This window comes from Phocoena sinus, chromosome 6, assembly GCF_008692025.1.
Source record: "Phocoena sinus isolate mPhoSin1 chromosome 6, mPhoSin1.pri, whole genome shotgun sequence".
In the NCBI taxonomy this organism is placed as follows: Eukaryota; Metazoa; Chordata; class Mammalia; order Artiodactyla; family Phocoenidae; genus Phocoena; species Phocoena sinus.
This window is the reverse complement of record NC_045768.1, coordinates 7,039,423-7,051,977: the sequence shown is the minus strand read 5'-3', so window position 1 is coordinate 7,051,977 and position 12,555 is coordinate 7,039,423. Positions and strand designations below refer to the sequence as shown.

The 12,555-nt window shown below is 53.7% G+C and overlaps 1 protein-coding gene across 3 annotated transcripts in view; it reads left to right on the top strand.

The window, feature by feature from the left end:
• The window catches only part of NUP188 (nucleoporin 188), a 46,388-nt gene extending 33,833 nt beyond the window's left edge, over positions 1-12,555 (top strand). The window contains exons 25-44 of one of the 3 annotated variants that reach the window (XM_032635405.1): positions 63-169; positions 1,198-1,404; positions 1,524-1,693; positions 2,205-2,274; positions 2,679-2,746; positions 3,177-3,372; positions 5,969-6,046; positions 6,363-6,448; positions 6,691-6,836; positions 7,054-7,235; positions 8,515-8,715; positions 8,866-8,958; positions 9,321-9,479; positions 9,828-9,965; positions 10,609-10,683; positions 10,771-10,995; positions 11,123-11,254; positions 11,473-11,546; positions 11,680-11,809; positions 11,948-12,555. In XM_032635405.1, coding sequence (XP_032491296.1) covers positions 63-169; positions 1,198-1,404; positions 1,524-1,693; positions 2,205-2,274; positions 2,679-2,746; positions 3,177-3,372; positions 5,969-6,046; positions 6,363-6,448; positions 6,691-6,836; positions 7,054-7,235; positions 8,515-8,715; positions 8,866-8,958; positions 9,321-9,479; positions 9,828-9,965; positions 10,609-10,683; positions 10,771-10,995; positions 11,123-11,254; positions 11,473-11,546; positions 11,680-11,809; positions 11,948-12,124 — 2,714 coding nt within the window. In that variant the 3' untranslated portion in view covers positions 12,125-12,555. Of the gene's footprint in view, positions 1-62; positions 170-1,197; positions 1,405-1,523; positions 1,694-2,204; positions 2,275-2,678; positions 2,747-3,176; positions 3,373-5,968; positions 6,047-6,362; positions 6,449-6,690; positions 6,837-7,053; positions 7,236-8,514; positions 8,716-8,865; positions 8,959-9,320; positions 9,480-9,827; positions 9,966-10,608; positions 10,996-11,122; positions 11,255-11,472; positions 11,547-11,679; positions 11,810-11,947 lie in introns of all 3 variants that reach the window. The other 2 variants (XM_032635406.1, XM_032635404.1) reach the window with 2 other exon arrangements.

Sequence of the window (12,555 nt, the reverse complement as noted above, 5' to 3'; positions counted from 1 at the left end):
CTCTCTTAAGAGCTTGAATCAGGCATGCTTTGGTGTCTAAACTGCTTCCTGTACTTCTTCAGGTGCCCACGGGAACAACCTTATTGCTGTTCTTGCCAAATACATCTACCACAAACATGACCCTGCTTTGCCACGTCTTGCCATCCAGCTACTGAAACGTCTGGCCACGGTAGGATCCCACCTAACGAGTCAAAGCCCCAGAAAACTGACTTTGTGCTTGAGACCACTCTTGCTTTCTCCCCAGAGAAGTAGCTAACTTGGACTTTTAAAGTGATGTAGCCAAAAAGACACACACACACGCACGCAAATTGTGTTTTATGAGAGGTGTTTTTTTCCCCTGTTTATAAAAGACATACAAATTCATTTAAAAATGTTTATTTAAATGTTACAGATAAATGTAACATAGAAAGTTAAGGTACCCTATGATCTCCTCATTCCAAGAATTCCTATGAGCAGGTTGGTACGCATTGCTCCAGATTTCTTTTTATCTGTGCTTATATATTAAGGGATGTTTGGTGTGAGCTTTTGTTCTTTCCAAAAGCAGAATTCCACGATACATACTGTTTTGTGTCTAGCTTTCTTCACTTAACACGATATCCTGCAGTATTGCCGTGTGGGCACATTTGGAGCTACTTCATTTTCTCATGCTTGCACGGCATGCCATAGAATGGATGCCTCCTAATTTATTTGGACTATTTTCTGTCTTAGTGTTAAACAGTGCTGTAGTGAATATTCTTATCCATAGAACTCTGTAAACTTTTGTTTACAGTTCCTAAAAATTAGATAGATATCAATGGGCATTTTAATTTTTATTAGAAATTTTGAAATTACCCTCCAAAAAGGATTATAACACTTTATGCTCCTAAAACCCAAGTCTTGTATCCTTGCCACAGTGGCTCCATCAGTTTTTTAATCTTTGCTAATCTAATAGACAAATCAATACCTTTTTTTAAACTTTGCATTTATTTAACCATGAGAGAGGTTATGCATCCTTTTATGTTGATTACTATTTCTTCTGGGAGTCGTTGGGCATCTTTTGCTGTAGTTTGGAATGATGTCTCTTCTGACCCAGAGCTATCCATCTGAATGTTTCCCTTTCTGGCATTTTCCGAGAGTTGTTCAGCACCTTTCTTCAGGAGTCTGTTGAGGTTTCTCTGGAGGTAGAGCTCTAAGCCTGTGTGTCCCGGTCTCCACCAGGTGGCCCCAATGTCAGTATATGCCTGCCTGGGCAATGATGCGGCTGCCATCCGCGATGCCTTCCTGACCCGACTGCAGAGCAAGATTGAGGACATGCGCATCAAAGTCATGATTCTGGAATTCCTCACAGTTGCCGTAGAGACGCAGCCAGGCCTCATTGAACTGTTTCTGAATCTGGAGGTGAAGGATGGCAGTGATGGCTCCAAGGTGAGCCTGCACCTGGGATGAAGCTGGGAGATGGCTCCCTGGGAGGTGGGTGCTGGACTCTGCGGGTCCAGTTGATGGCAGAAGCTGTGGGGCTGAACTGTCACCTGCCCCTCTTGCAGGAATTCAGCCTTGGGGTGTGGAGCTGTCTCCATGTGGTGCTGGAGCTGATTGATTCCCAGCAGCAGGATCGCTACTGGTGCCCACCGCTGCTGCACCGTGCAGCCATTGCCTTTCTGCATGCCCTGTGGCAGGACCGTCGGGACAGTGCCATGCTGGTCCTCAGAACCAAGTGAGTCTGTCTCCAGGAGTTACTTAACCTCCAGAGCTCATGTCCTTGTCTGTAAGATGGGGTAACAGTCATTCTGAGAGATTTGTTGTGACAGGTCCCTGGGCACATGCATAAAAGTGCTTAGTGCCTGGGTCGGTGTGTGGGAGTTTATTCTCTGTTTAAAGCTGCCACCAGCAGGTGTAACCTTTACTCTGATGTGTTTACCTTAGAGTTTCCACCTTTTGCATTTCTGCCTTCTGCCAACCCCCCAAAGCCATTGTTCGTGAGAAACGGTAGATTCAGATGAGAGTGGCTCACTCAAGCCATTGGACTGAATGGAGCACCTCTTCTCTTGGAGCCTGTTTTTTCCATGGAACCCTTGATGTTTATGTAGGAGCAAGCGGCCCACGCAGCAGATGTTAGGGTTGTGGGAGCGATAAAATGTGGGGAAGTAACCACCAAGGGGAGGTGGAGAGAGGAGAAGGGACCGGGTAAGAGAACATGTGATTGCCAACACGTATTTTCTTTTTAGATCCAAGTTCTGGGAGAATTTAACCAGTCCACTATTTGGAACCCTTTCTCCTCCCTCAGAAACATCCGAGGTGAGCAGTGGTGGAGGGAGGGACAGTGACTGAAAGTCCCTGGGAGTCAAGGCTGGGCTGTGAGACTGAGCTGTGGAAAGTGACTCCTCCCCTAATTAAACAACCAGAATGTTTTCTTCACTAGAAACTTCTCTCTCAGAGAAGTGCTTGCCTCCTCTTCCTTTGCTGTCTTGCTCTGGGAAGGAGAGCGGCATGCCCTGCTCTGTTGCTGGCTCTGTGGTCTCTGCTCACTTGGAGGCACTGTGGACCTGATGCTTCTGCTCTTGCTAGTTAGATGGCCACCCACATTCGACAGGGAATGTGCTTTCTCGTTTTCTAGTGTCGGGTTCCTGCTCTGTTTCCTTGTGGAAGGGCGGGGCACCAGGGGAGAGGTTCTCATGATTCTCTGCTCTCCCCCTCCACAGCCCAGCATCCTGGAAACCTGTGCCCTAATCATGAAGATAATTTGCTTGGAGATATACTATGTAGTTAAGTGAGTCCTTTCCCCTTTTGAGATTTTAATTAGAGGTTTGTGGCTGGGGGACCATGGTAGTCTACGGCTGAGGGCACGGCTGTATGAGCCAAGGCAGAGGAGAGAGCTGGTTTGGAGCCATTTATGGAGGGCCACTGGTCTGTGTCCCTGGCCAGTCCATTGATGGCATTTATGATTGTCAGAAAGAGTTATTGTGAAGCAAACTCCATGTGCTTGGGATTTTATGGAGGAGGAATCTTAGAAAAGGCCTCAGCCTAACCCATTATGCTGAGCAAGAAGTGTGAGCCCCACACATCAGAGCTGATTGGGAGCTGTCTGCTTTTAAGCCCATGTGAGGTGGTTTTCTCTGCCTCAGCAACGATCTGTGCCCATCACATTCCCATCTGCTTTTAAAACCTAACTGTAGGTTTTGTTTTTCTCGGCACCATAGGGGCTCATTAGACCAGTCTTTAAAAGATACACTCGAGAAATTTTCCAGCGAGAAACGCTTTGCCTACTGGTCAGGGTATGTCAAGTCCTTGGCAGGTCACACGGCTGACACAGAGGGCAGCAGCTGCACCTCCCTGGTAGAGTATCAGATGCTGGTCTCCGCCTGGAGGATGTTTCTCATCATCGCCACCAGTCATGTAAGAACCTCCTGGGGTGCGGTTTTCACTTTGGTATCCTAGCAACGATATGCTGGGATGCCTAGCAGATACAGCCCCTTGGGATAAAGAATGAATCAGGATTTTTCTCTGAGAGCTAAAACATAACAGGTTCTGTGCCAAATATGGGGTGTTTGAGGGCTTTGGGGCAAACAAGAGACCCTTAAAGAAAGTGCAGAGAAGTCATTTTAAATCCCTTCAGACATTCATGAAACCCTCCTATAGCCACCTTTGCAGCCCTGGATAGGTCCAGGGGCTCCCTTCATTCATCCACCTCTTGTGCATGTGGGTAGTTGGCCTTCTCACACTGTGTGCCCTGTGGACGCTAAGTACATATTTGTTGACTAGTCAGCAGGTAGCTACAACGGCTGCAGCAGCACCCTCTCTAGGGAACAGTTGGTTTTCCTTGGTTCTAGAAACGGCATTTCCTGGGCTTCTTAGAAAAAGAACAGAGGCCATTGTCTCTGCAACGTGTGTCTACAGAGCATTGGATTTTAGAGAGAGAGTTAACGTTTGGGAAGAATTTGCATTTTCCCTTGGCGCGCGCGCGCGCTTTGACAATGCCATGCTGTGGAATAAGGACTTGATATTGACCTATTTTGCCTTAGGGAATCCAGATTATTATCTTGATTTCATTACTAACTTCAGCTTAATAGATGCCCTTTGTTCCAGGCACACTCTTACATCTTCCATGACTTGTTCCCTAGTGCCAGACTGCCCACAGCCTTGGAGCTTGGCTGTGGCAGAGTGGTTTTGGACCCCTGAGACTGTAGACACACTAAAAGGCTCAACCATCTTGGGGGAATGATTGATTCCCCAGGCAGTAATTTGTGTGTCACCTGCCTTTTATTTCCTACCTGGGCAGCAATTCTTTTTTTTTTTTTTTTAATAAATTTATTTATTCATTTATTTATTTTTGGCTGTGTTGGGTCTTCGTTTCTGTGTGAGGGCTTTCTCTAGTTGTGGCAAGCGGGGGCCACTCTTCATCGCGGTGCGCGGGCCTCTCACTGTCGCGGCCTCTCTTGCTGCGGAGCACAGGCTCCAGACGCGCAGAGCTCAGTATTTATAGCTCACGGGCCCAGCTGCTCCGTGGCACGTGGGATCTTCCCAGACCAGGGCTTGAACCTGTGTCCCCTGCCTTGGCAGGCAGACTCTCAACCACTGCGCCACCAGGGAAGCCCGGCAGCAATTCTTGAATTGCAGCTCTGAAAATCTCACCATCCTCTTTTCCCCTAGGAAACCTATTTGGTTTAGTCCAGGATATTGATCATTCATTCATTTAATGGATAGTAATGGAATGCTTACTATGTGCCAGGCACTGGGATGCAGCAGTGAATAAGGCAAATAGGGTCTTTGATCTCATGGAAGGTGGCCCATGAGAGAGGCAAATTGTGAACAAATTTACAAAGAAATACAGTTTGGGATTGTGGTAGTTCACTTGGAAGACGCTGTGGTAGGGCTTCCCTGGTGGCGCAGTGGTTAAGAATCCGCCTGCCAATGCAGGAGACACAGGTTTGAGCCCCAGTCTGGGAAGCTCCCACATGCTGCGGAGCAACTAAGCCCATGCGCCACAACTACTGAGACTGCGCTCTAGAACCCACGAGCCACAACAACTGAAGCCCGTGCACCTAGAGCCCATGCTCCGCATCAAGAGAAGCCACCTCAGGCTTCCCTGGTGGCACAGTGGTTGGGAGTCTGCCTGCCGATGCAGGGGACACGGGTTTGTGCCCCGGTCCGGGAGGATCCCACGTGCCGCGGAGTGGCTGGGCCCGTGGGCCATGGCCACTGGGCCTGCGCGTCCAGAGCCTGTGCTCTGCGGCGGGAGAGGCCACAGCAGTGAGAGGCCCGCGTACCGCAAAAAAAAAAAAAGAGAAGCCATCTCAATGAGAAGCCTGCACACTGCAAGGAAGAGTAGCCCCCGCTCACCACAACTAGAGAAAAAAGCCCGTATGCAGCAACGAAGACCCAACACATACATACATACATACATACATACATACATACATACATACATAAATATATATATATATATATATATATATATATATATATATATATATAAAAGAAGATGCTATGGTAGCGACTGCTAAAGGAGGATAGGAGTGGTCGGGAGGCCCTCTCTGAGGAGGTGCTGTCCACACTGAGGCCTGAGTGTGTGAGGAACCTTCCAGAGGGTGCTCTAGGCAGTCAGAGTCACAGATGCAAGTGTCCAGAAGTGGGAAGAGCTTGGTGTATTCACGGAGGAGGAAGGAGGTCTGTAGGGCTGGAGTCGAGTGAGCACAACGGGGATGATACCAAAATCAGGTGGACCAGATCCTAAGGGGCTCCCAGGCCTTGTAGAGGAGTTTGTGTTTCTAGATGGGTTCCACTGGGAAGCCTTGAAGGGTCTGAGCAGAGGAAGGATGTCATCAGGGGGAGGAGGTGAACCTGGGCTTGGTTCTGAGCATGACTAAGGTGGACAAAGAAACAGCGGGGCCCTCAAGCCCCATTTTAAACAGGCAGTCGGTAAGGACCCCACCTTTCTTGGCTTTTAGAGTCTGGGAAATTTTCCAGACGTTTTTTTTCTGTTCCTTTGCAGGCGGAGATAATGCACCTGACTGACTCTGCAGTGCGTCGCCAGCTCTTTCTTGACGTGCTCGATGGGACCAAGGCGTTAGTAAGTGTGTCTGGGAGATTTCCCATTCCTCCCAGGGAGAAGGTCTCCGAGGTCAAATAGCTGCTCGCAGCCTGCAGCCGCAAGAGTGGTCAGGTCAAAGGGCTCAAGTGGCCTGGGAGGCCCGAGGCTGCAGTGGGAGGCAGAGGCCTGCTGCCGCCGTGCCAACCCCTGGCCTCTTCCCCGTGACCCACCCCTGTGAGCTCGCTGCTGGGAAAGAAAGGCCTGAGGCCGAAGGTGCCTGTGGACGGAGCTCACATCTGCCCGCCTTGTCAGCTCACAGGAAGCCTGGTGTTAACTGTGTGCCGTCTCCCCTCAGCTCCTAGTCCCCGCCTCCGTGAACTGCCTCCGCCTGGGCTCCATGATGTGCACTCTGCTGCTTATTCTTCTCCGGCAGTGGAAGAGGTGAGCCCTGTGACAGGAGGGGCGGCCTGTCCCATCCTCTTTAGTGACGCTTGCCTTACCCTTCCCGAAGGGGAGGAAGTGGGTGTGAAATGGGCTGGGCTCCCCTCGTGGGGAACGGGACTCAGGCAGACACCTGACGTGAGGCTCACTGCTCCACAGGCATCCTGAGGGGGAGCAGGGCAGTGTGTGGCCTTTCTCTGAGGTGTGTTCTCCCGGCCCTCTCCTCTCCACGTTGCTTCTAGTGAGTTAGGTTCTGTGGATGAAATCCTCAGACCCTTGACGGAGATCCTGGAGGGAGTGCTGCAGGCAGACCAGCAACTCATGGAGAAGACCAAGGCCAAGGTGTTCTCAGCGTTCATCACGGTGCTGCAGATGAAGGAGATGAGAGGTGAGGGGCAGAGAGGAGCCGGTGGAGCGGTCTCCTGGCCCCTGTGCCAGCCAGCCTGGACAGGGCTTCCTCCACTTCAGAGCCAGATGTTTCTCCTGTGAGGCTTGAGTTTTTGGTCTCGGAACTCTTATCTTCAGGAAAACTCTTTTTCTCCTCCCCTCCCATGGGACAGATGCCTTGGTGAGCATGACAGCATCCCCTCCCGTCTGCTTTGCAGTGAGCGACATCCCCCAGTACTCCCAGCTGGTGCTGAACGTCTGTGAGACCCTCCAAGAAGAGGTGATTGCGCTCTTCGACCAGACCCGCCACAGTCTGGCATCAGGCAGTGCCACAGAGGACAAGGACAGCATGGAAACTGACGACTGCTCCCGGCCCCAGCACAAGGACCAGCGGGATGGGGTGAGGGGGCACCCTGTCTGTCCTTCCCACACGCATCCACAGATATGAACTGCTGCCTCGTCTGTGCCAGGCCCTGGGGCTGATTAGTGACCAAGATAGTCACAGCCTGATGGGGAAAGTTAATAAATCAGACTGTGCAGAGATGTGTCAGAATTCCATTGTGGAAAGTCCTGCAGGGGTGAAACAGGGAGCATGTGCAGCATAGAGTTCTCACATCATCTAGGGACTCAGAAAGAAAGTGCCCTTTCAGCAGTGACTTAAAGTACTGGTAGAGCCGTGCAGGCCACGGGAGCAGGGGAGCTTCGGGCAGCAAGGACAGTGTGTACTGAGCTGTGGGTAACAGTCATCTGGTGTGAGCCAAGATGAAGTGAGGCCTGGAGAGCTGGGGGCTAGATGACCAGCAGCCTTGTCAGGGTCTTTGGTCTGGGCTCCTAAGTGAAATAGGAAACGATTTAAGGATTTTAAGCAAGGGAGAGGAAACATGAGATTTGTACTTTAGAAAGTGTGGTGGATGTAGTATGGAACACTTTTTCAAACTGTGGGTCAGGACCTATAAATGGGTCCTGAGCTCATTTGGTTACAACCAGCTTTTTTTTTTTTTTGCGGTACGCGGGCCTCTCGCTGCTGTGCCCTCTCCCGTTGCGGAGCACAGGCTCCAGACGCGTGGTCTCAGCGGCCATGGCTCACGGGCCCAGCCGCTACGCGGCATGTGGGATCTTCCCGGACCGGGGCATGAACCCGTGTCCCCTGCATCGGCAGGCGGACTCTGAACCACTGCGCCACCAGGGAAGCCCCACAACCAGCATTTTTTAAACGAATTAGAATAAAACATAAACGAAAATATCTGTGCTTTGCAGGAGATAAGGGTAGGTTTAATGAAAACATGTAAGTATGCCTATACTGGAGCGCAGTGTAAAACGTATTATTACTTTGGGTGGCTCGTGGTCAACAGTAAGTGTGAAAAGCCACTGGGATGAAGAATGGAGTAGAGAGGATCCAGAGAGAGTGAAGGCCCATTTAGTAGGTGACTGCAATAGTGCAGCTAGAGGGGAGGCCACTTTGACTCCACGCAGCAGCGGGCTCGGGTGGTGGAATCGGGAAGGAGCGCTGACACGGCTTGATGGCAGTTTGGGGTGGTGGGGAGGGCGCTGGAGTCCTGTCTCAGCCGGCTCACTCGGAGTGGGGGTGACCGGGGGGCAGTCTGTCCTCGTCCTCCCCTCCTCCTCCCCCTGCACTGCCTCCTTCCCTTTCACCCATCTTTGCCCCTGGGCCCCAGCAGGTGTGTGTCCTGGGCCTGCATCTGGCCAAGGAGCTGTGTGAGGTGGACGAGGATGGCGACTCGTGGCTGCAGGTGACCCGCAGGCTCCCCCTCCTGCCGACCCTCTTCACCACCTTGGAGGTGAGCCTTCGCATGAAGCAGAACCTGCATTTCACCGAGGCCGCGCTGCACCTACTCCTTACCCTGGCTCGCACCCAGCAGGTAGGAGGCAAGCCCGAGGGAGCCTCTTTGCGTATGCTGGGTGGGTTCTGACGCTGCCTGTGAGTCTCCCAGCCCAAGACCTCCACCTGCCCTTGGGTGGGGCGGCTGCGGTGACAAGCTTCCATCTCATTCTGCATCTTTCCCTCCCAGGGCGCCACAGCAGTGGCTGGAGCCGGCATCACCCAGAGCATTTGTTTGCCCCTCCTGAGTGTGTACCAGCTCAGCACCAATGGGACAGTGCAGGTGAGTGCCAGTGGCCTGCCACTGCCTCCCCCAGCCCCACTTGGTGCTTTCACTTGCCCCAGAAGTTGCTCTCTTTAGTGGCCTAGTTAATGCACTGATGGTGCAGAATCCTCCCCGCCCCCAGACTGACCTCTAGCAAGAGTAGCTCACACAGTTAGTTAGTGCTGGACGCGGGTCTAGAACCTAGATTCCTGTAACTGCTGCCTTCGGACCCCATCTGGCCCTGCTGCCGTCCATTCCAGGAGCTTTTCTATTCTGACCAGCCAGGCTGCCTCAACTGCTGGGCTGCAAGGAGGCCCCGCTCTACCTGTCAGCTGGGTTCCTCGGCGCTGTCGTGATCCTGTCTGTTGTTTGTGTCTCAGACGCCCGGCACCTCTCGGAAGTCGCTGGACGCCCCCTCTTGGCCGGGTGTCTACCGCCTGTCCATGTCCCTGATGGAGCGGCTCCTCAAAACCCTGCGCTACAACTTCCTGACCGAGGCCCTGGACTTCGTGGGGGTTCACCAGGAGCGGGCCTTACAGGTGAGGGGCCGCTGGGATCCTTGGGGTCGGGGCTTGGGGTTCAGGGGCATCTAGACTGTTCGGGTCTGAGGCTTGGCAGTTGAGCGGTGCCAGTACTCCCGCTTCTGAGATGCCGTAAGGACTGTTGGCTGACAGGCCAAGCAGTGTGGCTGCCCTGCTGAGGGAGGGGAACGGTCTGGGATCCGCTCAGACAGAAACCTCTTAGTCAGAAACCGCTTCGTCCAGCCCCCTGTTAACGCTGCCACCTCAGCGTATGTGGACCCAGGACCTCTCCTCCCCGTGGGAGGGCGGGAGCAGGCGTGGCAGGTCCCTGAGTCACCCCATCCTTCCCCGTGTCCCCCCTCCCAGTGCCTCAATGCGGTGAGGACGGTGCAGAGTCTGGCGTGCCTGGAGGAGGCGGACCACACCGTGGGCTTCCTCCTGCAGCTCTCCAGCTTCAGGAAGGAGTGGCACTTCCACCTGCCTCAGCTTATGCGGGACGTCCAGGTGGGGCCTCAGACCTGCTTGTTGAAGGGTCTGGGGAAATGCTCGGAGGGGATGGGGCAGGCAGTGAATCGCAGGCCTGTTCCTGGAACGTGGGCTTTTTCTTTAGGTATCACAGGGTTTGGTTTCACACTGCTCCCTCTGGAGCTGAATTTTCCCTCCACAGGACAGGGCAGCCTCATAGGTTGAGAAGCTGGGCTCTGTGGGATCGACCTTGGTTCACATCCCTTAGAACAGGACTTGGGAGCCAGCCGAAGAGGGGGGCAGGGAAAGAACACAGGCTCTGGAGTCAGACAGGCCTGTCATTTGCTGGTTGTGTGAGCTTGGTGAAGTTACTTCACCTCTCTCTAAGCCTTTTTCTTCTTCTGTAAGATGGGAAAATTATCCCCATCTTACTTATTTACTTAGGACCTCATACTGTGCCTGGCATCTAGCTGGGTCCCAGGGAAACCGTCCAGGCATCTGTTGACCCACAGTCTGCAGTCGAGCGTGCTTGGTGGCTGTGAGATTTTGAGATAGAGAATGTAGGGAGGGGCTCAGGGGGCCGGAGAAGTGCGTTGTTACCATAGAGACCTGCAGGGTCGGTCTAGTTGGTTGGGCTGCTGCCTCGAGGCTCCCCCTCACCCCTCCCCTGGGTTTGCTGCAGGTAAACCTGGGCTACCTGTGCCAGGCCTGTACCTCCCTCCTGCACAGCCGCAAGATGCTGCAGCACTACCTGCAGGTAACTGAGCCCTTGTCCGCTGCTGCTGCCCGGACCGCCTCGCCCCTGGCTTCCGTGGGCTCCAGCCATCTCTTGTCTCCCCCCCAGAACAAAAACGGGGAGGGCATCCCCTCGGCTGTCGCCCCCCGAGCTCAGCGAGCACCCACAGCTGCCCCCTCCTGCTCCTCCTCCAAGCAGCCCACTCCTGACACAGAGGCCTCGGAGCAGCGGGCCTTGCACACCGTCCAGTACGGGCTCCTCAAGATCCTCAGCAGGACCCTGGCGGCCCTGCGCCACTTCACCCCCGACGTATGCCAGATCCTGCTGGATCAGGTACCAGCCACATTGTGCCACCAGCCTCCAGTGGAGCCGTGAAGGCTCTGCTGTGCCCTGCTCTGCACCAAGAGCTGCCTGGGCCCTGTGGGGCCCTACATCGCTCTCGTCTTGCCTTGCCTTGCAGTCCCTGGACCTTGCTGAATACAACTTCCTGTTTGCCCTGAGCTTCACCACTCCCACCTTTGACTCCGAAGTGGCCCCCTCTTTTGGGACCCTTCTGGCCACAGTGAATGTGGCCCTAAACATGCTTGGTGAGGTAAGTTGGCCCCTCAACCCAAGTCTTCCTGTGGGCACATTTATCTAGCCTTCCCTTCATAAAGGGAGTGTGATAGAGCTGACCTGTAAGAATTAGCATGAGACTTAAATGAGTAACTGATAAAACAGCTTAATGTAGGCCCTGCAAAATGGAGGCTCTCAAGGAGTTGGAGCTGTTACTGTTACCTTATTTTTTTAACCCCATTTCTTTTTCTCCAGCTGGACAAGAAAAAGGAGCCTCTCACCCAGGCAGTGGGGCTCAGCACACAAGCGGAAGGGAGCAGAACACTGAAGTAAGAAAGCCTCCTTCCGGGATTGGTTTGGGGCTGGGGCAGTCTTGGGCTGGCTCTTCTCTTGGCGCAGTGGCCCACCGCACACTGCCAGCTTGGCCCTCCCTGCAGCAGCGCCCAACCTGCCCTCCTCCAGGTCCCTCCTGATGTTTACCATGGAGAACTGCTTCTACCTGCTCATCTCCCAGGCAATGCGTTACCTTAGGGACCCGGCTGTGCACCCCCGGGACAAGCAGCGGATGAAGCAGGAGCTCAGCTCAGAGTTGGTAGGATGGGTAGCGGGCCCTGCCTGGTGGGGCAGGGCCACTGGGGAGGGGCCCCAGGAGGTCCCAGTCCCCCACTTCCCGTGGCCAGTCCTGAGGGTGGGGGACACGGGGCCTCATCAGGTGCTTTTTCTCTTGCAGAGCACTCTGCTCTCCAGCCTCTCACGCTACTTCCGCCGGGGAGCCCCCAGCTCCCCTGCTGCTGGCATCCTTCCCTCGCCTCAGGGCAAGTCCACCTCTCTCTCCAAGGTCAGCCCTGAGAGTCAGGAGCCTCTGATCCAGCTAGTGCAGGCCTTTGTCCGGCACGTGCAAAGATAGGGCCTTGGGCCCGCCGCCACTCTCCACCAGCCTGCATGGGAGCCGTGGGCAGCAGGGGTGCTGCTGGCCTGAGGGGCCTGTCTGGGGCTGAGAGCAGCTCCTGTCACCCTCCCCAGAGTAGCCACGACTCCAGCCACCAGCCCCCAGCATTATTTTTGTAATAGATCAAGAGGTCAACAGCGGGGAGCCACGAGTCTACTGCGCTCACAGTCTCATGTTCAGAATGCCCCCAAGAGGTGTATTCCTTTCCTTCAAGCATTCCCCACAGCATCTGACCCTGGCCCCGGGGAGAGATGGGGGAGCCAGTGTCACGTGCAACCAGGAGAGGCTGTACGCACGGGTTTGAGAATCTCTTTTCCACGCTCTGTTCTTGCAGTTTTGGGTAATATTGTGGTCTATTTATACAAATATTAAAATACTGTTTATACACA